The sequence below is a fragment of the Meles meles genome, chromosome 16 (assembly GCF_922984935.1).
Source record: "Meles meles chromosome 16, mMelMel3.1 paternal haplotype, whole genome shotgun sequence".
NCBI lineage: Eukaryota > Metazoa > Chordata > Mammalia > Carnivora > Mustelidae > Meles > Meles meles.
Genome location: NC_060081.1, coordinates 58878085 through 58901084, shown reverse-complemented (window position 1 = coordinate 58901084; position 23000 = coordinate 58878085). Strand labels below are relative to the sequence as shown.

General features: G+C 52.0%; 2 protein-coding genes across 4 annotated transcripts in view; one reads left to right on the top strand and one right to left on the bottom strand.

The window, feature by feature from the left end:
• The window catches only part of PIGU (phosphatidylinositol glycan anchor biosynthesis class U), an 86704-nt gene extending 68555 nt beyond the window's left edge, over positions 1-18149 (top strand). For both annotated transcript variants that reach the window (XM_045981523.1, XM_045981522.1), the window contains 2 exons: positions 3934-4076; positions 17724-18149. In XM_045981523.1, the coding sequence (XP_045837479.1) occupies positions 3934-4076; positions 17724-17837 (257 nt within the window). In that variant the 3' untranslated portion in view covers positions 17838-18149. The remainder of the gene's footprint in view (positions 1-3933; positions 4077-17723) is intronic.
• Positions 18150-18371: 222 nt separating this feature from the next.
• MAP1LC3A (microtubule associated protein 1 light chain 3 alpha) lies at positions 18372-19998 on the bottom strand. Of its 2 annotated transcripts, XM_045981526.1 has the most exons (5): positions 19793-19998; positions 19454-19509; positions 19268-19374; positions 18822-18991; positions 18372-18532 (listed from the first exon to the last, which is right to left on the bottom strand). In XM_045981526.1, exons 1-4 carry the CDS (start codon positions 19830-19832, stop codon positions 18829-18831), a joined length of 366 nt encoding a protein of 121 aa, XP_045837482.1. In that variant the 5' UTR covers positions 19833-19998; the 3' UTR covers positions 18372-18532; positions 18822-18828. The 2 variants fall into 2 exon arrangements, with proteins under 2 accessions (XP_045837482.1, XP_045837480.1); XM_045981524.1 differs by having other exon boundaries at positions 18372-18991; positions 19793-19997.
• Between the last annotated feature and the right edge of the window lie 3002 nt (positions 19999-23000).

The window sequence follows — 23000 nt, the reverse complement described above, 5'->3', positions numbered from 1 at the left end:
TAAAAGAATATGGATAAAAAAGCATACAAATCTGGAGAATAATAATATAATAAGAAACTTTGAAGCTCCCAGGTCCCTTCTGTGGTCCTCCCAGTGGGACTGGATTCTTCAAGTGGAATTTTTTTTGTTAGAAGATTTTATTTATTTATTTATTTATTTATTTGAGAGAGGAGAGAGAGAATGAGTGAGCACTAGCGGGGGAGCAGTGGTGCGTGGTAGGGAGAGGGAGAAGCAGACTCCCTGCTGAGTCTGACATGGGGCTCCATCCCAGGACCCTAAGACCATGACCTGAGCCGAAGGCAGCCGCTTAACCCACTGAGCCCTAGAATTTTATTCCTGAACGCCTGAGGCTCAGAGAGGGAAGGGGACTTGCCTGAAGTTTCAGTTTTCCAGTAACAGAGGCAGGGACTGGATAAGCCACCCTGCAAGTGTGACGAGGACTCAGATTCCACCTGACCCTGTAAGTCCAATGAAGGGTGAGCCTTCCGTCTCATTAGGCCCCGGTCATCTCTGACATCTCTGACACCTGGTGCCTGGAACAAGCTGTCCTGTGCCCTAGGCCCCCAGCACCGTGTGCTCTGGTGTATGGCTTTAATCCTCTGGCCTGTCAGCCAGCAAGAGTGAGTAGCAGCTCCCTGTTCCTGCAAAGGTCACCACAGGGCAGAAGCCAGCTGGATGCTGGTGACAGTTCCTCCAGGCACATGCGAATGTATCTTTGCAGCTGTCCGTAATTGCAGCCAGGAGCTGCATGGGAGCCTCTCCCAGACTCTGTGCACTTTGTCACCTTCTCGTCGCCCTGTCTGAAATCCAGAGTGGCTAGAGGCAAGGAACAATGACCTACCTGGGCTGTCAGGCCACAGGAATTTTGTTTGAGGAATATTGTATATCTTTTCCAGCAAACTGATTTCCAGGGGGTCAAAAAGAACCGATGAAAGGGGCATCTGACTCTTGGTTTCAGCTCAGGTTGTGATCTCAGGGTCATGGGATCGAGCCCTGCCTTGGGCTCCACACTCATAACAGAGTCTGCTTAAGACTCTCTGCTAGGGCACTTGGGCGGCTCAATTGGTTAAGCATCTGCCTTCAGCTCGGGGCTTGATCCTGGGATCCTAGGATGGAGCCCTGGGCTCTCTGCTCTGCAGGGGGCCTTCTTCCTCTCCCTCAGCCTGCTTGTGTACTCTCTGTCAAATAAATAAAATCATTAAAAAAAACAAACCCAAAACCAAAAGGGAAAAAAAAAAAGAACCACTAAGAACTGTACATAGTGATGTGGGAGTAGAGGAATGGCATATGGTTTGTTCTCTTTTCTGGAGGTTGTAACGTGTTTACTAATAGTAATTCTCAGTGCAAGTATCCCTTTTCCCAGACTTCCCGATGGGAGCAAATAAGTGTCAGGAAGGCTTGAGTCAGGGCTTTACCCTCTCAGCTTTGAAAACCCAGAATCATGGAAATTTCAGGGCAGAAAAGAGGACCCCACAAGCCCTCCAGACCAGTGTTTCCAAACTGTGGGAGTTCACAGACCACTAATACTTTTTTAAAAACTCTGGTGACAGATTTGCCCACTTCTTATTTTGCTGAAGATATTAAAATAGTCAACTGCCAGCCGTTCATCCCCATTTCACAAAAGAAAGGACTTTTTCCACAACAACAACAACAACAACTAGCAACAAAGAGATACCTGTCACTTCTCATGAATCTTGAGTTCGAAACATTCACCTTTAACAAGAACTCTGAACTACTTAGTTCTGGTTATCATCACCATGACACAGACCAGTGAAATCTCTGTTGCAGACTGGTCTGGGCCTCTTATTTGCCAAGGGTCTGCAGCTGTAATCCCGTGGTTTGAAGCCTTGGCTGCATATTGGAATCTCCAGGGAAGCTGTTACAAAGGACTATGGATGCCCAGGCCCCACCCCTAGAGACTCTGACTCAGACCAGGTGGGGCTCCCCCGTGATCTTATTTTGCAGCCAGAATTGAGCCTTGCATGTGTAATCCAGTCCCCCTTCCGATGCATGAACCCCTGTTATAGCAGTTCTACCAAGTGTCTGTACAACCAAGACAAACAACCTGAATGTTCTGGGAGGTTCCCCATCTCTGAAATCTCCCCAAACTCTGATTTGGAAGAAGGGATTTCCTGAAGGTCAGGATCAGAGAGAGGAAGGGAACTTCTGTTCATTAAGTGCCTGCTGGGATACAGATCCATTGGTAAGTGTTTGTTTGTTTGTTTTAAAGGCATTCTTTTCATTAGTTTAACACTTACCAGTTTCTTTAAAAATACAATAATGTGTAAAGAAAAAGATAAACATAGCATATAATCCTACTGTTAGATTCCCCTTAATGAGTTAAAAGGGGGGGAAGCCCAGCGCGACAGGCAGATTAATGCTCCCCTCCCCACAAAGATGTCCATATCGTCCCCAGAACCTGTGAATATATTACTTTATGTGGCAAAAGGATTTAAAGTTAAGGACGTTCAGATGGGGAGATTAGCCTGGAGGCTTATCTGCAGGGAGGCCCAGTGTAATCCACAAGGGCCCTTAAAAAGTAGAAGGGCTTAGAGGCAGGGGGCACATGGCGATCTCTTCCACAATTTTGCTGTGAACCTAAAACTGCTCCAAAAACTAAAGTCTGTTTTCCAAAAAAAAAAGTGGAAGAGGGAAGCAAAAGAGGTCAGCGTGCTGCAGCAGAGGAAGGACTGACTCTGGCCTTGCTGGGTGGAGCGGGAGTGGGGTTGTGAGGCTAGAATGCAGGTGGCCCCTCCTCACTGTGCAGGTCCAAGGATGGCTTTTCCCCTGGAGCCTCCAGAGGTCCCAGGACCCTGCGGGTGCCTTGAATTTAGCCTGTGAGACCCATCTTGGAGTTCTGGCCTCCAGAACTGTAAGATAAACTATACAGTGGTTTTTTTGTTGTTGTTTGTTTTTTTAATAATCTCTGTACTGAACGTGGGGCTCAAACTCAGCCCCAACTGTATACTGTTTAAGCCACTTAGGTCTTGGTGATTTGTTACAGCAGCCATAGAAAATACTCAGGAATACATCTGTGCTGGGTTTTCCACACATCTTGTTTAATCTCTATAAGCCACCTGAGGATAGGTGTTTTAGCCCTACTCTGGAGATGGGGAAACTGAGGCTCAGAGAAGCTTGGTGTCAGAGCAGGGATTTTAACCAAGGTCTTTGTCTTTCTAAGGCCAAGTTTGGGCACGCTGCCCTGCTCCTTCCCCTCCACCTGCGAGTACCAGCGGGAGGGTCAGTCCTCCCTGGGGCCTCTCGGAGAGTTTCCTCCCTGGTGGGAATTCTGTAATCCCTCTGGGAGTGTGGGGGTGTGGGGGGACCATATCAGAGAGGGTGTCAGAAGAGTTTTTCAAATCATGTAAGGAAAAGTGAAGGACCTTTGAAGAGAACGGTAGGGAACCTAAGACATGAATTAAGGAAAATGGAAAAATGTGTTCTTAAGACCCAGGGCTGTGGCACCGTAGAGACGCTCTGGGAGGCGGGTGCTCTAATCTCCATGTGTTCCGCTGCTGTTTCGACTGTGATCCCATATGGACTGACAGCACCCTGCTTTGGTGGAAGGAAGCAATTACCCTTGGACTCCCAGAGCAGGGGGGTAGAGGGCACTGTCACGCTGAAATGCCCCAGTTGAGGTCTCCAGACGCCTTCACAGACTTAGCAACTCTAGCCATCCAAGCCCACAGTGGAAGGTGCATAGACCAAACTTAGGACTTCCTACCAGCTTTGGGCCTGGGAAGCCATTGACTCAAGGGTCTGAAACTTGCCTCTTGGCATCCCGGAGCCTCTGAGTCTGGGGGATGGGGGATTTCTGCCTCTGAGCTACACCAGGCTCTGCCTGGGGCCTCTCCGTCCTGTGGGGCCATGCCCCCAAGAAAGGGTGCCAAGAAGAATCGGCATTGGGCTAACTGTGACCGTCTGTCTTTGCAGTCCTGAGAAACATCTTTGTCCTTACCTGCATCATCATCGTCTGCTCCCTGCTCTTCCCTGTCCTGTGGCACCTCTGGATTTATGCAGGAAGTGCCAACTCTAATTTCTTTTATGCCATCACGCTGACCTTCAACGTTGGGCAGGTAAGAGTCCAGCGCTGCACGGGGACGGGGATTCATTTTGTAGCTTCAGACATACAACAAAGGCCATGGGTTCTGCAAACTAGGCGTTTGGACGTGAGTGAGAGGACCCTTCTTCCCCTGAATTAGCTCCTGGTCCAGTAGAGAAGATTAAAGAAGAGAGCAGTAGGGGGCGCCTGGGTGGCTCATTTGATTAAGCGTCTGCCTTCAACTCAGGTCATGATCCCAGGGTCTTGGGATGGAACCCCCAGTCATCAGGCTCCCTGCTCGGCTTCTCCCTCTCCTTCTGCCCCTCCCCCTGCTTGTGTGCATGCTCTCTCTGTCTCTCAATCTCTATCAAATACATAACTGAAATCTTAGGGGAAAAAAAAAAAGAACAGTAGAAAAGCTGAATTCAGCCAGTATTTATTGGGCCCCGTGCTGAGCTATCACCCCCGTGAATTCTCCCGGCAAACCTGTGAGATAATGTTATCACGACTTTACAAACAGCAACCTAGGCTCACTCACACAGGTTCTCTCTTGCCCAAGGTCGTTGGAGGAGTCAAGAACCAAATTTAGGGAAGTCTCCATTTCTGAGGCTACCCTCTTTCTGTAATCACACCTGAACTGCATGGCACTGTAGGGGGGGTGGGCTCGGAGGGGTTAGGGGGAGGAGGAGGAGAGATTTTCCAGACTGGCACAGCAGGAGCAAAGCCAGGGAGACGAGAACTAGTTTGGTCTAGCTGTTGGGTCAGTCAGAGCACAAATCGTGGGGCTGGGAGTGGTGGGTGAGGAGGCAGCAGGGGTCAGAGAAGGAGAGGTACCAGCTAGGAGCTCCAATCTTCCTCTGACCCAGGGGCTTCCTCCCTGGGGGCCACAGAACAGTGGTTCTGAGCATCAGGGTGAAGGGGAAGTTGTTAAGAGTGCAGATGCCCTGTTAATGTTTAAATCCTGTAATTAGGTTGTGACTATCACAATTTATGTGGCTTTGTCCAAAAAAACCAACCAACCAGATTCCCTGATCCCCATCCCAAGAATGTTGAGCCAACAGATATGGAAAACAGGGTCAGGAATTTGTTTTAATAAGTTTCCACGGTGATTCTGCTACAGGTGGCCCAGCAAATTTCCCTGAAGTCCCCTTAGGTCAGCTCCATATTCCATGTGGGGTCTTATGAGAATCAGTTGTACCATTTACCATTTCAATTGCCGTTGGCACAGCCAGGCATTTCCTGTGTTTGATGGACCGGATGGGAAGCCAGGCGAGCTGGAGAGACTAATGATGCCAGTGACTAGTCCCCAGGGAGAGCCTTGCCTCCAAGGTTAGCTGCTGGGAAAGAAGAGGGGAGGAGTTTGGGCTGTTGCATGAGTGATGGGTCTGGTATTTCCTGCACAGACCTTTCTGGACAATTAATGTTCAGCCTGGCTATTTATCCTGGTTTGTGAACAGCAGGAAGGGAGAAGGGGGGCCCTGTACCCTGGGAGGGTCTGTCCTAGAGGGTCCATCCTATCTGTCACACACAGGTTATTCGTGGTGGACGCTCAGCTCCTCTTGTGTCCTGTGGAAACGGAAATGCGCAGGATTCAACTTAATACTCGAGGAAATCCAAAAAGTTGTTCTCGCCCTTCCTTCTTGCTGAAATATGTTTAATTATTCTTGGAAAGTGATGGCTGGCATGTGAGGGCCTCGGTCCCGCCCTGGGCCCCTACGGGGTTTGGCAAACGCTCCCCTGAAATGGTCCAGCTTGTCGTCAGGTCATGAGTGTCAGGTGTGGGTCAGGGATACAGCTGCAGTGATTCTGAGGTATTCCTGGAACTTGCCAGATAACAGCTTCTTTCCCTGTGGCTGCCTGTGTGAGGGAAGGGTCTCCATCGATGGGAGGGGAGACGTTTGCAAGTGCTCAGGGGCCGTCGAAGGGACGAGAGACTGGGCTGTTGGAAAACGGGGCTGGGTGGGAACGAAAGGCCAGCTAGATGGAGTGTGCTAGTTGGGGGCTGAGCTGTGGAGAAAAACCAGGCTGAGTCCTTGGCGTTGTCTTTTTACCTTTTAATCTCTTTTTAAAATGTACTTTTAATCAGACAAGTAATAAATGAATTCCTTACTGCTTGGAAAAGAAATCAAACAACTAAGAGCATACAGAATGAAAAGGGCTACCAGGGTCTCCGTCTCTTCCCACCCCAGGGCAGACATCATGACTGGGATCGATGTGGGGTGTCTTTGCAGATGTTGTCTGTGCATTTACCATGGCTGTCAGTACGCACGCATGCACCCCAAGCTTGCTCATATAGATGGAGAAGTGGCCTCCTACTCTGGCCACTGCTCTGCGACTCGCAGTGTTTCCTTGATGATCTCTTCTTGCTGCTGGTTCTGAGAGCCTACGGCAGGAGGAACTTGATTGATTTCACTAGGTAGGCCCCCACTGATGGACATCGAGGCTGCTTCTGGTGGTTCTGCTATAAATGGAAGAGCCCTGGGTGTCCTCTGCGTAACCTCGTACACACAGGCCAGAGTTTTCTCAGGACAGACTCCTGGTGGTGAGATTTACTGGGTCAGAGGACATGGCCTTGTGCATTTGGCAGATATTGCCACATCGCCCTTCAGGCAGGTCCTACCAACCTCCAGGCCTCCCAGCTGTGGCCCAAGTGCCCGTCAGCTGGTGCAGACATCACACACCTGTGTCATCGGCCGCCTCATGTCTGGACTCGAGTCAGACAGCTTTGTCGGGTCAGATGTTTTCGGGGACTGCTGGCTTTCTTTGGGCTCTGTGGTGGCTGCTGCAAGATTACTGAAGGGACATGTCACATGGGGTCACTTACTCACCAAGGCAGTCGCTCAAGTCCTGTCACTGTCCCGGAGTGGTGACTGAGGCAGAAGAGCACCCGTCATGAGGTTAGACACGCCTGCCTCAGGCAGTTGTGAACCAGGGTGCGAACATGAGATAGTTCGAATTTTGGTAACTGCTAAGTGTCCCCTCCCTAAAAAGGCCTTCCATGAGGTTCCCTGCTCCCCTGTCTCCTTCTTAGCCAGTTTGTTTCCCTCCTAGCACTCACCCAGTTTGTAACTTTATATTATTGTTTCTTTCTCTGCCTCCCACGCTAGCCTGGGCGCTTCATGCAAGCAGAGATTGGCCCGTCCTTCCCACTGCAGGGGCCCCAGCTACCAGCTTTGTGCTTGGCATAGGGCAGTTGTACAGTTGCTGAATGAATGAAGGAACCAGAGATGGCCAGGGAGAACATGGCGTGATGAAGGGCCCAGTGTGCAGAGTAACCACTGGAAGAATCTAGCGAGAACGAGATGGCCTTTCCTGTTGTGAGTGGTCAGGGAAAACCTGGGGAGCAAGGAGGAGCAGCTGGGCCTTCCAGACTTGGAGAACGAGAGGTCTGGGCGTGGGCAGGTCAGGGGCCAAGTTACCCCCGCCGGCCAAGGTTAGTGGATCACAGCTCTCTCCCTAACCTTTCTCTGGCTTCTGTCAGAGCCTGGTCTCTGTGGCTTCACAGAGTGTCCTTCCCAGGTTGAGCCAGCCACTGTCTCCATCTGACCTGCAGTCAGTGCTCTCATGGCGATGTGCGGCATTTGGGGACGTGTGTTCAGTCCCACGGCTGGCTTTTCTCAGCTCTTCCAGCCGGGACAGTACCTTAAAGTCCCCCAGTACTCTCTCTCCCCTCCGTGGGCAGGACAGACTAGAGCTGTCCTGGGGACCAGATGAGCATGGATTTGCAGGAGGTCTCCGAAGCCTGGTCTGCGCTGTGAGCACGGAACCGAGCGTGGAGAACATCCTGATCCACAGATTTTAAGTCATGCTCTGTCTGAATCGGTCAGTGCCACACTCTGTGAAATGACAAACTACTGATAACCACTAGGTTAGGCCCCCACTGATGGACATCGAGGCTGCTTCTGGTGGTTCTGCTATAAATGGAAGAGCCCTGGGTGTCCTCTGCGTAACCTCGTACACACAGGCCAGAGTTTTCTCAGGACAGACTCCTGGTGGTGAGATTTACTGGGTCAGAGGTCGTTGTACTGGCAGGTAAACCAGTGACTTACACCCCATCTTTCCCCCAGGGCCACTAAGTAGTTTGCAGCTTGTGGCGTGGATCATTTGCTAATTATAATTGTGCCTCAGAGTCAGGAACCAGGAAATGACAACAGTAAAACATCCATGGGGTGTGTGTTTGTGTGTGTGTGTGTGTGTGTGTGTGTGTGTGCATGCACGTGCATGCATGTGCACTGAAAGGCTGGGGAGAAGGAGGGATTGGTATGGATTGGTTAGCTGAAGTCCTTTTTTACTTCCTCTCTGCATGACCTTCAGCAAGTGACTTCTCTGAGTTGCAATTTTCTTAAAACCAGGCTTGATAACCCTCCCCGGGTGTTGAAAGAACTGGGCATGTGTGGGTCCTGTTGCTATTATCCATATGTTGCTATGAAAAGTGGCGCCGGTGACCTGCTCTTCAGATAGAGCAAATCCGCAGGGAAACATTCAGACCGATCAATGGAAGGAAGGAGAACAAACTTCTTCCTTTTTTTTTTTTTTTTTTTAGATTTTATTTATTTATTTGACAGACAGAGACCACAAGTAGGCAGAGAGGCAGGCAGAGAGAGAGAGAGAAGGAAGCAGGCTCCCCGCTGAGCAGAAAGCCCAATGTGGGGCTCGATCCCAGGACCCGGGGATCATGACCCGAGCCAAAGGCAGAGGATTTAACCACTGAGCCACCTAGGCGCCCCCAAACTTCTTCCTTTTTAAAAACTCTTTTCTCCTGCGAGTCAGTGACCAGCAGAAGAAAAATAGTCTTCAAGGATTCCATATAAACCGAAAGTAATATGTTGAGGGGCATGTAGGTGGCTCAGTCGGTTAAGCATCTGACTCTTGATCTCAGCTCAGGTCTTGATCTTAGGGTTGTCAGTTCAGGTCCCATGTCAGACTTCATGCTGGGTGTGGAGCTGACTTTAACAAACAAACCAGAAAGTAAGGTTGTTTAAATTGAGCTTTTTTATTTATTTATTTTTTTGATAAATTGAGCTTTTTTAAAAGAGTAAGATACAACATCCCACTCACTCCCATTTATCTTAAAAATAGGGAACATGAGGAAATCTCTTCCTAAAATTATAATTAATGGTGGCTCATGTTTATAGAGTGCCTGCTAGGGGCCAGGCCCATATGATTCCTTTAATCTTCTGGATCATGTGCTCGTGTGGCCTTCTGAACCTTTCCCTGTGCGTTCATGTGTACTTACATGCTCCTGGAAAAATTGGTTTATTTGTGTGTGTTTTATCATTGGCATCATGATAAGAATAGGACTTTTTCCTTTCAATAAAACATCTGGGTGATCTTTCCCTGTTTGTGTAAGGAGGCTCCTCACTACAGCTGACGCAGCTGCCCCCTCTTGAGGGCCCTATAAACTTCTTCCCTTGTTTTTATCACAAGGAATTCACTTAGTCCTTTTAACAGCCCTTTGAAGGAGGCACTAGTATTCTCCTCTCCTGGTACCAATGAGGAAGCGGAGGCCTGGACATCCCCAAGCTCTGAGGGGGGAGTTTTTTCATGCGCTTGTTTCTCATGTCCTCTTACTAGACGGCGGGTTCCGTGAGGGCAGCCCCGGGTCTCTCTTGCTCAGGACTGTATCCCCAGCACCAAGAACATTCAGTGATTTTTCATTGATGAATGAATGGAATGAGCTGGGTTCCAAAACTGCATTTTGTGACCTGTGATCCCATATAATCCTGTGTACCCTAACTTCCCAGTTCTAGCATCTGTTAGGACAGAGCTGCGCCCATGCCAGGTCCTGCTGGATTCCTAGGGGGTCAGAGCCAGAGCCCCGTTCCCTGACCCTGAGAGCCCCACTCCTATTCTATGTCTGTGTCTAACATAGATTCTGTACCGTCCAAAACAGTGTCCCAGCTGTGTCTGGAACATTCCATGAGTTGCTGCCTCCTCACCATGAGGTGCTAGCTCTGATCCCTTCTCCTTGTAGTGCAGACCCTGTAGATCCAAGGCTGGCCTTGCTTTGGCCATTCTGCTTTCGGTCTCCAGGGAGCCCTGAGGTCTGGGCGCCAGCCTCTCGCGTTGGGTCCTGCTCAGGACTTGATTCTTTACTCCAACATGAATGCATAGTCCTGTCTCCTGGAATTGCCTTCCAGTTGGTCTGGTGTGTCATTCTGGGGAATGGGACACTGAGGAAATAAATGTATGGGGACATGGGGGGCAGATCATCAGTGGTGAGGTGGTGCGTATCCCCCGTTTCTGGATAGCCAGGGTGCATTTCAAGCTTAATGCCGTGGGTCTGTGTGATCCTGGCTGCAAGATCCTGTCTGCGTGCAGGAAGAGGTGTGCGCTGGCGGCCCAGGCTGGAGCCCTTGCCCGAGTCCAGCTGCCTGGGCTTTGCCTTCCGCACTGGTGCACTGGGCCAGGTCTTCGTTCATTCCTTTGTCCCTCCTATCCTCAGACTTTGAGCTCGGTACTCAGCATCCCAAGCGTGGCTCTCACAGGCTCTTCCCTGCCTGCAACCAGAGTGACAGGAGAAGCCTGAGCTAAATATAGGGAGGCAAGGCCAGCAAAAAGCCTGGGCTTTGGAGGCCCGGCCTCTGCAGTGACTCCCAGCCCCATCTCTCCTGGCTCGCTAGCCTTAGGCAAGTCTCCTAACTCCTTGGGCCTAATTGACTTGTTTACAGTATTGGGCGCGCTAACTAATGTGCCAGGCACTCTGCTGGCAGTGAAGGAAAATAAGCCCTGCTTCCTAGGAGCCCATGGTCTGAGGGAGAGGAAGGAAAGGAACCAGGCAGGGCCGGGGCAGCCCAGTGGTGCTGTGAATGGGGTAAAAAGGCGCTCAGAGTTGCCGTGGGTCAGGGCAACTTGCCCTGGTGGGGAGGCAGCCCGTACACAGGGTGCCTGGGGGCCGGAGGCGAGGGGGTGCGGAAGGCCGTTCCACAGGCCTGCCGTGCACCGCTGGAGAGCAGGAGCCGTGTCACGCTGAGGACAAGACCGAGGATACCTGTGATCCCGTTCCTGCTTGGAAAACCTCCTCATGCCAGGAGGGGAAAAGGCGAGGGGTATGAGCCAGAATCTGGAGCACAGGAAGGCCGTTGAAAGCTGACGAGAGGTGCTGGTGGCTTCTGTTTCCTCCGCCTCAAAGGATGGCTGTGAGGACTCAGTGAGGAGTTGGGGGAACAAAGTGTCTGTGAATTGAAAAGTGCTACATAGGGCACCTGGGTGGCTCAGTGGGTTAAAGCCTCTGCCTTCAGCTCAGGTCATGATCTCAGGGTCCTGGGATCGAGCCCCACATCGGGCTCTCTGCTCAGCGGGGAGCCTGCTTCTCCCTCTCTCTCTCTGCCTGCCTCTCTGCCTACTTGTGATCTCTGTCAAATAAATAAATAAAATCTTAAAAAAAAAAAAAAAGAAAAGTGCTACATAGGTGACAGTGACCATCAAACCGACTTGGATCTTACATTGTGACCTCCAGAGCCTGAGAGGAGGTCCAGTGATTTTCCCACTGTTTTGTGTCTTTAGAGCTGGAGGGTAGAGCTCGGTTCTCCACCATCACCTCCCACACGCACCATTCAGGCCCGAGCTGGGTCACGCCAGAGCCCGTCGCGCTCCACAGGTCGGCCATCAGCCCCTCCTGCTTCCATATTCCGAGATCCGAGCCGGGCAGAGGGTGCCGTGCTCTGCTTCCCCATGGTGACGACCATGTGAGCTCCCCCGAGTGCAGCTGTGCTGTCGAGGGTCCGCATCTCCAGCCCCAGCAAGAGACCTGGGAACTGGGGCACGCCTACAGTGAGAGCACCTGCTTCTCTGGGAAGCTGCTGCTGCCCAGGGGCCTGTGTCAGCTGTGGCTGCTGTTCTGAGACCCCCAGCTTCTAGACACACTGAATCAGCAGCCTACATTGACTCGGAGGTCTCTGATGCTTATTTTGCCTTTTCCCAAAAAAACTCAGTCTTCTTGGCTAAGTGACAGGGCTGTCATTGTGGGCCACGGGTTAGCATGGGCCCATAACAGGACCCACATGTGTGGGTGCAGTCCTTTCACCCCCTCCCAGAATCCTTAGCTGGGGGGGGCTGTGTGGGCGATGGAGAACTCAGGTTTGGGCCTCAGGCAGGACTAGCATTGCAGCCCAAAGCTTTCCTTACTGCCCCCACCGTGACCCTGAGCAAGACCCTTGACCTTGGAGTTTGCTCATCTGTAAGTGGGGCTTGTAAACCCTACCCCAGAATGTTGTGAAGATTCAATGAATTGTTTTTTTCGTTTTTGTTTGTTTGTTTGTTTTTGTTTTTGTTTTTTTTAATATTTTATTTATTTGACAGACAGAAATCACAACTAGGCAGAGAGGCAGGCAGAGAGAGAGGAGGAAGCAGGCTCCCCGCGGAGCAGAGAGCCTGATGTGGGGCTCGATCCTAGGACCCTGGGATCATGACCTGAGCCGAAGGCAGAGGCTTTAACCCACTGAGCCACCCAGGTGCCCCTGAATTGTTTTTTTTGTTGTTGTTTTTTTTTAATTGAGGTATAGTTGACATACAGGATCACGTTGGTTTCAGGTGTACAGTGGTGACAGGCCAGCTGTTGTGCTGTGCCCACTACCAAGGCATCTGGCATCTGTCCCTGCACAGCGCTCCTGCAGTACCACCAATGGGGGGGGGCCCCCTGTGCTGGGGCCCTTCATGACCTGCTCCCAGTGGGAGGCCTGTGCCTGTCCCCTCCCCTTCACCCGCTCTGCCCATCCCCTGTCCCCCTCATGATGTTTTTTTGCTAAAGGGCCAGGCCAGGGCAGCTACCCAGAAGTTGTTACTTTCCCGCTCTCTCCGCTTTTCCAGCCCGTGATGGAGCACAGTCTGGCCCTTTTTCTCCATGTGTGAAACAGCTCTCCCTGTCCCTGACCGTCCTTTTATCCGCTGCCTCGTTACATCTTCATTGTGGCCCAGAAGGTAGTCCTGCAACCCTTATGGCCGCCAGTGAGAAGAGGGCGGTCTGCTGAGCTCCTACAGGGGTCACACCGAGGGCGTGGGGACCCGCAAGCCACTCCCAGAGCACCAGCCCTTGGCCGGGTCCAGGGTCCCAGAGCTGGAGCAGGTGCCGCCCCATCTGGATGTGAGGCCAGCAGGAAGTGACTTCATCCCACGCGTGGCGTGACTGAGCATGGGATGAGAGAAGACTGGGGCAGGAGATGCAGAGGATCCCTCTCCAGGGGATAAGCAGGAGCTCTGGTGGGAGGGGCTGAGCGGGAGCAGAGGCAGTGAGGCTGGCCCTGCGCTGTCTGCAGGACAGGCCGCCGTCAGGCTCCTGGGGCGTGTGGGGGGCCTGCAGATGTGCAGGGCAGCATGTGGCACTGGAGGCTTCTGAGCAGTCAACAGTCAGGTGAAGGGTTCATGTGCACGTGTGTGTGTGTGTGAGAGAGAGAGAGACACTGTAAGAGACTCCCAGAGAGAGACCAAGAGATTGAGAGAGACAGACACTGAGAGATCAAGACCAGCCAGGGTGGTGCAGGGGGCCTTTCAGCAAGAGCTGGCAGTGGGAAGGAGAGGAGGAGGCAGAGTTGGAAGTCTGAGGAAGGGGATTGGCAGGACTCAGTGGTTGATGGCAGGAGAGTGGCTGAGGAGTCCAGTCATAGTTCTTGGGGGGCAGCTTAAAGAATGCACTGCCTGGGGCGCCTGGGGGGCTCAGTTGGTGAAGGGGCTCTGTGTCCACAACTGTTGTGTTGCCTGAATCTCAGGGCCTCTGGGAAATTCCTTCTTCTCAGCCCAGATGGAAAGCCTCCGGGTCAGAAGAGGTTGTCTCGGCCAGCCTGCTACGAGCTTGGGGGCATCTCTCTGAAAGGGCCAAGCCTCCAGGCCAACCTGGTGTCCACAGGATGCCTTCCCTGTGGGATCCTGGGAGCAGAGCACCCAGTCAGGACTAGTGACTTTGGTTCCACACAGACCAAGCCCCGCACAGGGCACAGGGCTCTTTCCCTCCATGCCACCCTCCCCCAACACTTCATCATGAAAATTTTCACAGACAGAGCAAAGTGGAAAGACTGAACATTGAACACAAACATACCTACCACCTAGACTCTACCATTAACGTTGTACTATACTTTGGTAATCACAAATTATCCATTCCTCAATCCATCTTATTTTTAAAATATATTTCAAAGTGAAGTACAGATATCACTATGTTTCCTACTAAACATCTCAGCATGTATATCATTAACCAGGTTCAATACTTATATTTTTCTTATGAAATTTACATACAATGAGAAACACAACTCTTAACACGTACATTTTCTAAAGCTGCCTTTCATTCAGCAACATATTTTTTGAGGCTCATTTATATTATTGCAAATAATAGTAGTAGATTGGTTTTTTAAATTTTCTTTATTTTAAAGTAGACTCCATGCCCAGAGTGGAGCCCAGTGTGGGGCTTGAACTCGCAACCCTGAGATGAAGACCTGACCTGAGATCAAGAGTTAAGTGTTTAACCAACTGAGCCACCCAAGCACTCTAGTACACTGCTTTATTTATTTATTTATTTTAAAGATTTTATTTATTTGACAGAGAGGGAGATCATAAGTAAGCAGAGAGGCAGGGAGAGGGAGAAGCAGACTCCCTGCTGAGCAGAGAGCCCGATGCGGGGCTCGATCCCAGGACCCTGGGATCATGACATGAGCTGAAGGCAGAGGCCCAACCCACTGAGCCACCCAGGCGCCCCCACACTGCTTTTTTTAAATAAACTTAAAAAAAAAAAAGATTTTATTGGACAAAGAGCACAAACTGGGGGCTGGGGGTGGGCAGAGGGAGAGGGAGAAACAGACTCCCCCTGAGCAGGGAGCCCAGTGAGGGGCCCGATCCCAGGACCCCAGGATCATGACCTGAGCTGAAGGCAGACGCTTAACTGACTGAGCCACCCAGGTAAGGTAGCCCTTTAAATAAACTTCTAAATTTCAGAATAACTTTAGATTCAGAAAGTTCCCATATGCCCCACACCCAGGATCCAAGCCAGGGGACCACATTAAAGTGTCCTGTCTCTCCCATGTCCTCTGCCCACTTTTTTACTCTGTCCTAATTTCTCATGACCTGGATGGTCTTGAGGAGCACTGGCCAAGTCGCCCGTAGAGTGTCCCCACTTTGGGTTTGTCGAATGCTTTTCTCATCATAAGACTGGGGTTAGGATTTTTGGAATGCTCAGGTAGTACATGCTAGCCACCTGATCGCATACTGATGTTACCCTTCATCATTTGCTCAAGACAGTGTTTGCGGGGCTTCTGCAGTGTCGATTACTATCCTCTCTTTCCCCGCACTGTTCTTTGGAAGTGAGTTACTGCATCTGGCCCACCCACTGGGGTGCGGGGCGTGCGGGGGGAGGCAGGCAAGAATTAAAATTAAGCTCCAACTCCTGGAGGAGGGAATGTTTGTGTATGTTATTTGGAATTATCCTGTAAGGATTCCAAAAGGAATTCTCACTCATTTATTTATTTACTCATTTATTGGCTGGTTTTTTTAAATTGATATTTAATCAATAGAATACATATACATACTTTACAATGTTAAGGATTATAAGGAACAAGAATAGCTCCCTAAGGCCTTAGAGTTATTTGTTCTGGTTCTTCTAAATATCACGTGTGTTCTACTCTTTGTATTTGATTTTTTTCCATTTTATATTAGATTGAATCATATGAAATTTTCACTATTCAGCCATTTTTGATCTGCAGAAATGGCCATTTCATAGGGTTCAACCTAATACCTAGTATTTTGATTTTCTAATCCTTACGCAGGTGACCACGGCATTGGAGTTGGTTCATTTTGTTTTATTGTGAATTGTGATTTTATATTTGACCCTCATCAGACCTGGTTTGGGGGTCAGCCCCCACGGGCTCAGCCACAGCTCCAGGCTTTCCATCCCCAGGCCGGGCACCTTGGGCCTGTGTGAGAAAGGGGCTGCATGATGTGAGGTCAGCCTTTGCTCTGGTGACTGCTCCCCACCGGTGGCTGTGGGGTCCCTGCGCTGTCTGCTCCTGATACCCTCAGCTGCGAGTTCTGTGTCCCATGGCAGACTGGGCCCCAAGTGCGTCGCCTTGCAGGGCCATGGCCACTAGGCCAGCTCTCCTGGTGTAGCCTTAGGCTGTTAAACCCTTTGTGCCTCAGTTTCCTTCTTTAAAAGATGGAGACCATCAGCCTTCCAGATGGAGTCTTCCAGATGGTGATAAAATGGTAGGACCTCGTCCTGAGGCTAGCCTTGGTATTGGTCCTCAGCTCTCCCTTCAGGCCCCTCCGTGTTCTTCCTGCCCATAGTATGAGGCTGCCCAGGACAGGGGTCTCTGAGGGACCTTTGACCCCAAAATCAGCTCAGCCACTCATCCGCTCTGTAGACCCTAGCCCGGTGCTCCCCCTGCTCCAGGCTTCCATCTTCTCATCTGTGCCAATAGGTGGTTGGTGCTGATGGTTTAAGAGGCCTCTAAGTGCCTGAGACCTGGGGTTGTGACCCCCCTCTGCCCTCCTCCTGCCCCTCCTGTCCTGGGCCGTGGGAGTCTTGGGAGGTAATGGGATTACTTTAAGGCGGTGCAAGTCCTCGTTCCTCTCTGGGCTCCGTGAGGGGGAAGGTAGCCTGAGCTTCGCCTGAGCTTGTAGGGCCCTTTTGATTTTGTGGTCCATACAGGAAAGGCAGACTGAGCTGGGCATGGGTACCAGGGTGACAGAACCCCTTGGGGACCCTTCCCAGCCCAGGGGAGGAAGCCACAGTCACCAGGCAGTCGCACAGATGAAAAACTAATCTGGATGAATTTATGTTAAGAAATAGAAATTAATTGGGAGCCAAGACCCAACCTGGGGGGGTGTGTGGGAGCTTCTCTAAGGAAGTGATCCTTCCTGAGACCTGAAGGGGTGAGGAGATGTTGACTATCAGATGAAAGGGAAGAGAACATTCCAGGCAGAGGGTACAGCAGAGACCCTGCAGCAGGAGGGAGGCGGCCAGTGTGGCTGGAGCTGAGTGAGGTGGAGCAGGAGGGAAGGCGAGGCACGCACATGTGCAGGGACCAGGCGCAAGGCGTCGGAGCCCCAGAGTTGATCTTCACCTAAGAGCCCTTAAGAAGCCTTTAGAGGACCTTTCAGGGGGGAAGTAACAGGACCAGATTTGTTCTGAAAAGCAAACTCTGGCTGCTAGGGAGAAAGGGCTGGGTGGGTGCGGGGATGGGGGTGGGGGAGGGTTGCAGGGGGGCTGGAGGCTTTGGACCAGGGAGCCTGAAGAGGAGACTGCTGCTGTTTAGGTGACAGTGGCTTTGTCCAGGGTGGCAGCTCTAAGGACAAGCAGAAATGGGTGGATCCGAGAGAGTCTGGGAGAGAGAACCGCTAGGACTTAGCAGCCTATTTGGCAGGTTAAGTATCGGGTGATTCTGTGGCCTCAGCACCTGGAAGGAAGACGGGGGATATGGGTCCCAGTGGGGGCAGCAGCTTTGATGGGGGCCCGGCTGTACTGTGGAGGAGCCAGAGGGCACCCAAGTGGTGAGGAGGAGGAGAGGCCTCTGGCTGCAAAAGGACCATTCTGGGGTTCTGAGGCCAGAGCTTGGGAGGGGGACAGAAACCCAAGGGGTGGGAGGGGAGGGGATGGAACAGTGCAAGACCTTGCAGGGTCTCCCCCACACCTGCCTAGCCCCTCAGCGACCCAGGACTCAGGGGGCGGTTCCTCAGCACTGCTCACCCCTCTGTCTCCCCACAGATCCTGCTCATCTCGGATTACTTCTATGCCTTCCTGCGGCGGGAGTACTACCTCACCCATGGGCTCTACTTGACTGCCAAGGATGGCACAGAGGCCATGCTCGTGCTCAAGTAGGCTGGGCTGGGCACAGGGCTGCATGGACTTCAGGGGATGAAGGGCCGGAAGCTGGGCCCAGCCCTCTAGCCAGAGCTGCCAGCAGAGGAATCCTCAGGCAAATGAGGTTCAAGTCCAGGGTTACAAATCCCTGGCAGCAGAGGGGAACCATGGCTGGCAGCAAGGCCTGTGGGGAGTAGCGAGGAGCACCTCCCCCTGGACCCCCACTTTTTGGCTCTGCATACCAGGGAGCCCCCTCCAATGATGGAGAAGGGAAGAAGCAGGGGAGCAGGATTTGTTAGGCTGTGGTTACTTAATAAATGTTTTTTGTTATGAAGAAATTGGTCCTGGGTGCACACTGAACTCCTGGAAAGAGTGGGCTTGGCCTCAAACATCCTCCCCCCGCCACCTCCCACCTGGGTATACTACACACTGCTGTGGGTTTCCAGAATGAGCCCCAGGTCCACAGCACGCAAATCTGTTCCCCAGTGAGCTGAGACGTGTGAGACAACCCCACTGGCAGCCCTCCCATGCCCAAGTAGCTGGAGGCAAAGGGCCAGGCAGGCCTGAGCAATCTTTATTCTGCAGAGGGACAATGACCACAGATCCATACACCATGTCAAGACCAGGTGAGCCAGGGGCCAGTCCTTCAGGGGTGGGCAGGTCCAGGCAGGGGGGCAGCGCCTCAGGTGAGGGAGGGGCAGATGGGCAGGGGCCTAAAAAAAAGACAAATCACAGGGAGCAGGGGTGCTGGGGTCTGTTCCCTACCCTCCCCCATCCCAGCCAGCACGGGGGGGGGGGGGGGGGGGGGGGGCCAACCCTAACAATGGCTAGCACGCACGCATCCACCCAGGGGCAGAGTAGGCGTGGTTGGTGCCCCCCCACTAGGGGGGGTGGCCTCCCTGCCTAGCCCATCCTGGGCAGAGGCAGTTCAGTCCAGGAGCCAGGAGCTCCCTGGGCATAGCCTGACAGGGCCCCCCCACTCCCAGGCCAACCCCCCCCTACTGCTGGCTCAGAAGCCGAAGGTTTCCTGGGAGGCGTAGACCATGTAGAGGAAGCCATCGTCGTCCTTCTCCTGCTCATAGATGTCCGCAATGGGTGTGGACACGCTCACCATGCTGTGTTGGTTCACCAGCAGGAAGAAGGCCTGAGTGGGGTTCAGCTGCAGGCGGCGCCTGGGGTGGGCAGAAGAGCAAGCTGATGGTGAGGGGGCCTGGCTGCTGGGTGGGTGGAGCCCTGACCCCCACCTACCGCTCTCCAAAAGGATTCTGAGGCCGCTTCACACCAATCCCAGACCCTCCTAGGCGGCCTCACCTCTGACCTGACACCGACCCCAGCCCTGACCTTGACTTTTCCCAACCTCCCCAGAACAGGGATTCAGCCCGGACTGGCAAAGGCCCCGCCCTCCCCAAACGGACCCAAGTCCCCTCTGACTGCTGCTGCCCACGCACCGGATGATCTTGACCAACTCGCTCATGTTGACATGATCCGGGACCAGGAACTTGGTCTTGTCCAGGACCGGCAGCTGTTTCTCACCCTTGTAGCGCTCGATGATCACCTGGGGGGGGGGGGGGGGCGAATGCGTGAGCGGTGCGGGGCCTGGGGCCGCGGGGATGGGAGGGGGCGGCGGGACTCACCGGGATCTTGCTGGGGTGCTGGTCGCGGATCTGCTGCACCTCCTTACAGCGGTCGGCTGCGGACAGCGGGCGGGCAGTGAGGCCAAGAGAGGTCCCGCTCGGCGTTCGCCCCGCCCGGCCCCGGCCCCGCCCCCCCGAGCCCCCGCCCCCAGGGCCGTCAGGCCCCAGGGCCTGGTACCTACCCGGCTGGGAGGCGAGGCCCCGGCCCAGGCCTGAACCTGCCTCCCGGACCGGGGGTCTAGCCCGAGTCTGACGTCACGGGGCTGACGTGGCCTGCGGCAGTCAGGGTCAGTCGCAGCGTCCCCACCCCGCGCCCGCTGACCGCCCGCCGGGCCTCACCGAAGGTCCGCCGCTGCTTGAAAGGCCGGTCCGAGGGCATCGCGCGGGCCCGGCGGGGCGCGCAGGCCGGGGCTCCGGGGCGCGCGGCTTGGGGCTCTGTCTGAGGTTCGGGGGCTCCGCGCCTCGCGCTCAAGGGCTCCGGGGCTGTGAGCTGAGCCTGGCGGCGGTGGCTCGGGGAGGTAACTCGCCCGGGTGACGTCAGGTCACAACATTCCTTAAAGGGGAGGCCGGCTCGCCGCTCCCATTGGGCCGACGCAAAACCCGCCCGCCCGGACCCGTGACGTCACGGCGCAGAGAGCTGGATTCCGAGCCAACGCCGCGAAGGGGCGGGGCTTCCCGGCGCGTCACAGTCTTGTGACGTCATGGGCCGCCGGCCCCTCTCCTCGAGGTCGGGGCTGAGAGACTGGCAGGCCTGCAGGCAGTTGAACGGGCCGAATCGCTGCGCGCGGGCCAGTCCGGGGCTCAGCATCTTTCTGTTCCCACTGGTGCTGTCATCCCACAGCACACTCGGAGTCTGCTCCTTTCCAGCGATGGTGCGAGGCACTGGGGGGGGAGGGGGTGACAGTGAACCTAAAGACCTCCTCACCTTCGTGGAGCTTATGGTTAGAGGGGGAAGAAGGCTGGGGGCGGGGATCAAAACGTGAGAGAGCAAGACCCTAAAAAGGAACACAGGTTTTGAAAGGAATTCTAGAAGAAAAACCATAGAAATTCAGGTCTCAAAGGATGAGACAAAGTAGATTAGACACAGCAGAAGATAAGTCACTGACCTGGAGGAAAGATCAGAAGCAACTCACCAGAGAAACAAGGTGATGGATAATGTACAAGGGGAAGGGACAGGACTGGTGAAGAGAGAGGAATCACAGGTCCAGTCAGAATTCCAGAAGGCGAGGAAAAAAGTGGGAGAAGCAGTTCCTGAAGAAGAGCTTCCAAACTTGATTAAAGACCAGGATCCTCACATAAAATGCAGAGCACTATAAATAAAAGTAGCATCTTGGCACATCGTAAAAAATTTGCAGAACTCTAAAGAGAAGATAGGAAAATGGTGAGCAATGCAACTGGTAAATGTGTTAGTAGATCTAAAACAGATCGTGAACAGTGATGATCAACTTGTGGAGTACAAAACAAGGAGGAGAGGACACAGCAACATGTCAGACTGAAGAGGGTAATCATTTCAAGTGCTCTGAGGCTTGACATACTTCAGGGGAGCAGGATAAAGATACTGGTCTAATTGTCCAGCTTTGTAAATCCAAGTGTGTATTTCAGACACAAGGGATCATTAAAAGAATGGAAAGTGAAACTGCCAATGCAGAAAAGGAGAAAAAGGTAGTAAAAAAGAATGGTGTATGATACAAAACCAGAGGTAAAAAGGTTTTACATTCACCTATTAAAACAGATGATCAGACTGGCCAAGAACAACAAAATGCAGCTCTACATCCTGTTTAGAAGAGGACAGTTACAGTGTAAGTGCACCAACAGTAAAATGATGGGGAAAGGTCTACCAGAGAAAACTGAACCAGAAGGTGTATCTATAGCAAAATCAGACAAAATAAGCTTTAACCCAGACATTATTAGAGATAAAGTGACCACAAGATGATGAAAAGTGCAACTTTTAAGAAGATATAACATTTCTTATAAAACATATAAGTTAGAGGTTTAAAAGACTGAAAATGTATAAAACAAAAGGGATAAGATACAAGGAGAAATTGCCTGATCTTCCATCACAGTGAGAGACGGAAGACCTCTTTCAATAGCTGATATACCCAACAGCCAAAAAAAAGGGGGTATAGAAGATATTAATAAATGAAACTGATAGAACCCTGAGCCCAATATTGTTACTTTAAAGCACACAAGAAACATTTACCAATTTAAATGACCTGAAAAATGGCCCCAAGATGAATCTCAAAGGTAGCAAGTAGTCCATCCATTTCATATAGACCATATTTCTGTGACCACAGACCAGAGCCAAGTAAACTTCAAATGTTTGGATGTTTAAACATCTAAAAAGCTTTTTACTGGGGCGGCTGGGTGGCTCAGTGGGTTAAAGCCTCTGCTTTCAGCTCAGGTCATGATCCCAGGGTCCTGGGATCGAGCCCCACATCAGGCTCTCTGCCCAGCAGGGAGCCTGTTTCCTCCTCTCTCTCTCTACCTGCCTCTCTGCCTACTTGTGATCTCTGTCAAATAAATAAATAAATAAAATCTTTTAAAAAAAATAAAAAGCTTTTTACTGAAAGATGAAATTCTATAGAAATTAAAACTATTTAGATCAAAAAATGAAATATGTATAAAAACCAGCCAACTAAAGCGGCATTTGGCAGATTTATAGTCTTATTATAGTAGACAAGCAATACAGAAAATTTACAAGCAGGGATTAAGGAATTTTGTTTTAAAGATTTTATTTATTTATTTGACAGAGATCACAAGTAGGCAGAGAGGCAGGCAGAGAGAGAGGGGGAAGCAGGCTCCCTGCTGAGCAGAGAGCCCGATGCGGGGCTCGATCCCAGGACCCTGAAATCATGACCTGAGCTGAAGGCAGAGGCTTAACCCACTGAGCCACCCAGGGGCCCCTTAAGGAATTTTTTTTTTTTAAGATTTATTTATTAGGGGCACCTGGGGCACTCAGTCGGTTAAGTGTTCGACTCTTGATTTCAGCTCAGGTCATGATCTTGGGGTCATGGAATTGAGCCCTACATCGAGTCCACACTGGGTGCTGTCTGCTTGTGATTCTCTGTCCCTCTGCCCATCTCCCTGCTCGCACACTCCCTCAAATGAATAAAATCTTAAAAAAAAAAAAGGATTTATTAGAGGGGCATCTGGGTGGCTGAGTGGGTTAAGCGGCTGACTTACAGTTTCAGCTCAGGCCCTCCTGCTATCTCAGGATCCTGCTACTGGGCCCTGTGTTGGGCTCTGCACACAGCATGGGGTCTGCTGGAGATTCATATTCTCTCTCCCCCTCCCTTTTCTCCTCTCCCCCCTCCCTCCCTCTGCTCCTCTCCCTGCTCATGCACACACACACACACTCACACACACACACACACAGTCTCAAATAAATCAAAAGATGTACTTATTAGAGGTGGAGTGTAGGGGCGGAGGGAGATAATCTCCAGCGGACTCCCAGCTGAGCACAGAGCCTGACGTGAACTGATTTCACAACCCTGAAAGTATGACCTGAGCTGAAATCAAGACTCAGATGCTTCACCGACTGAGCAAT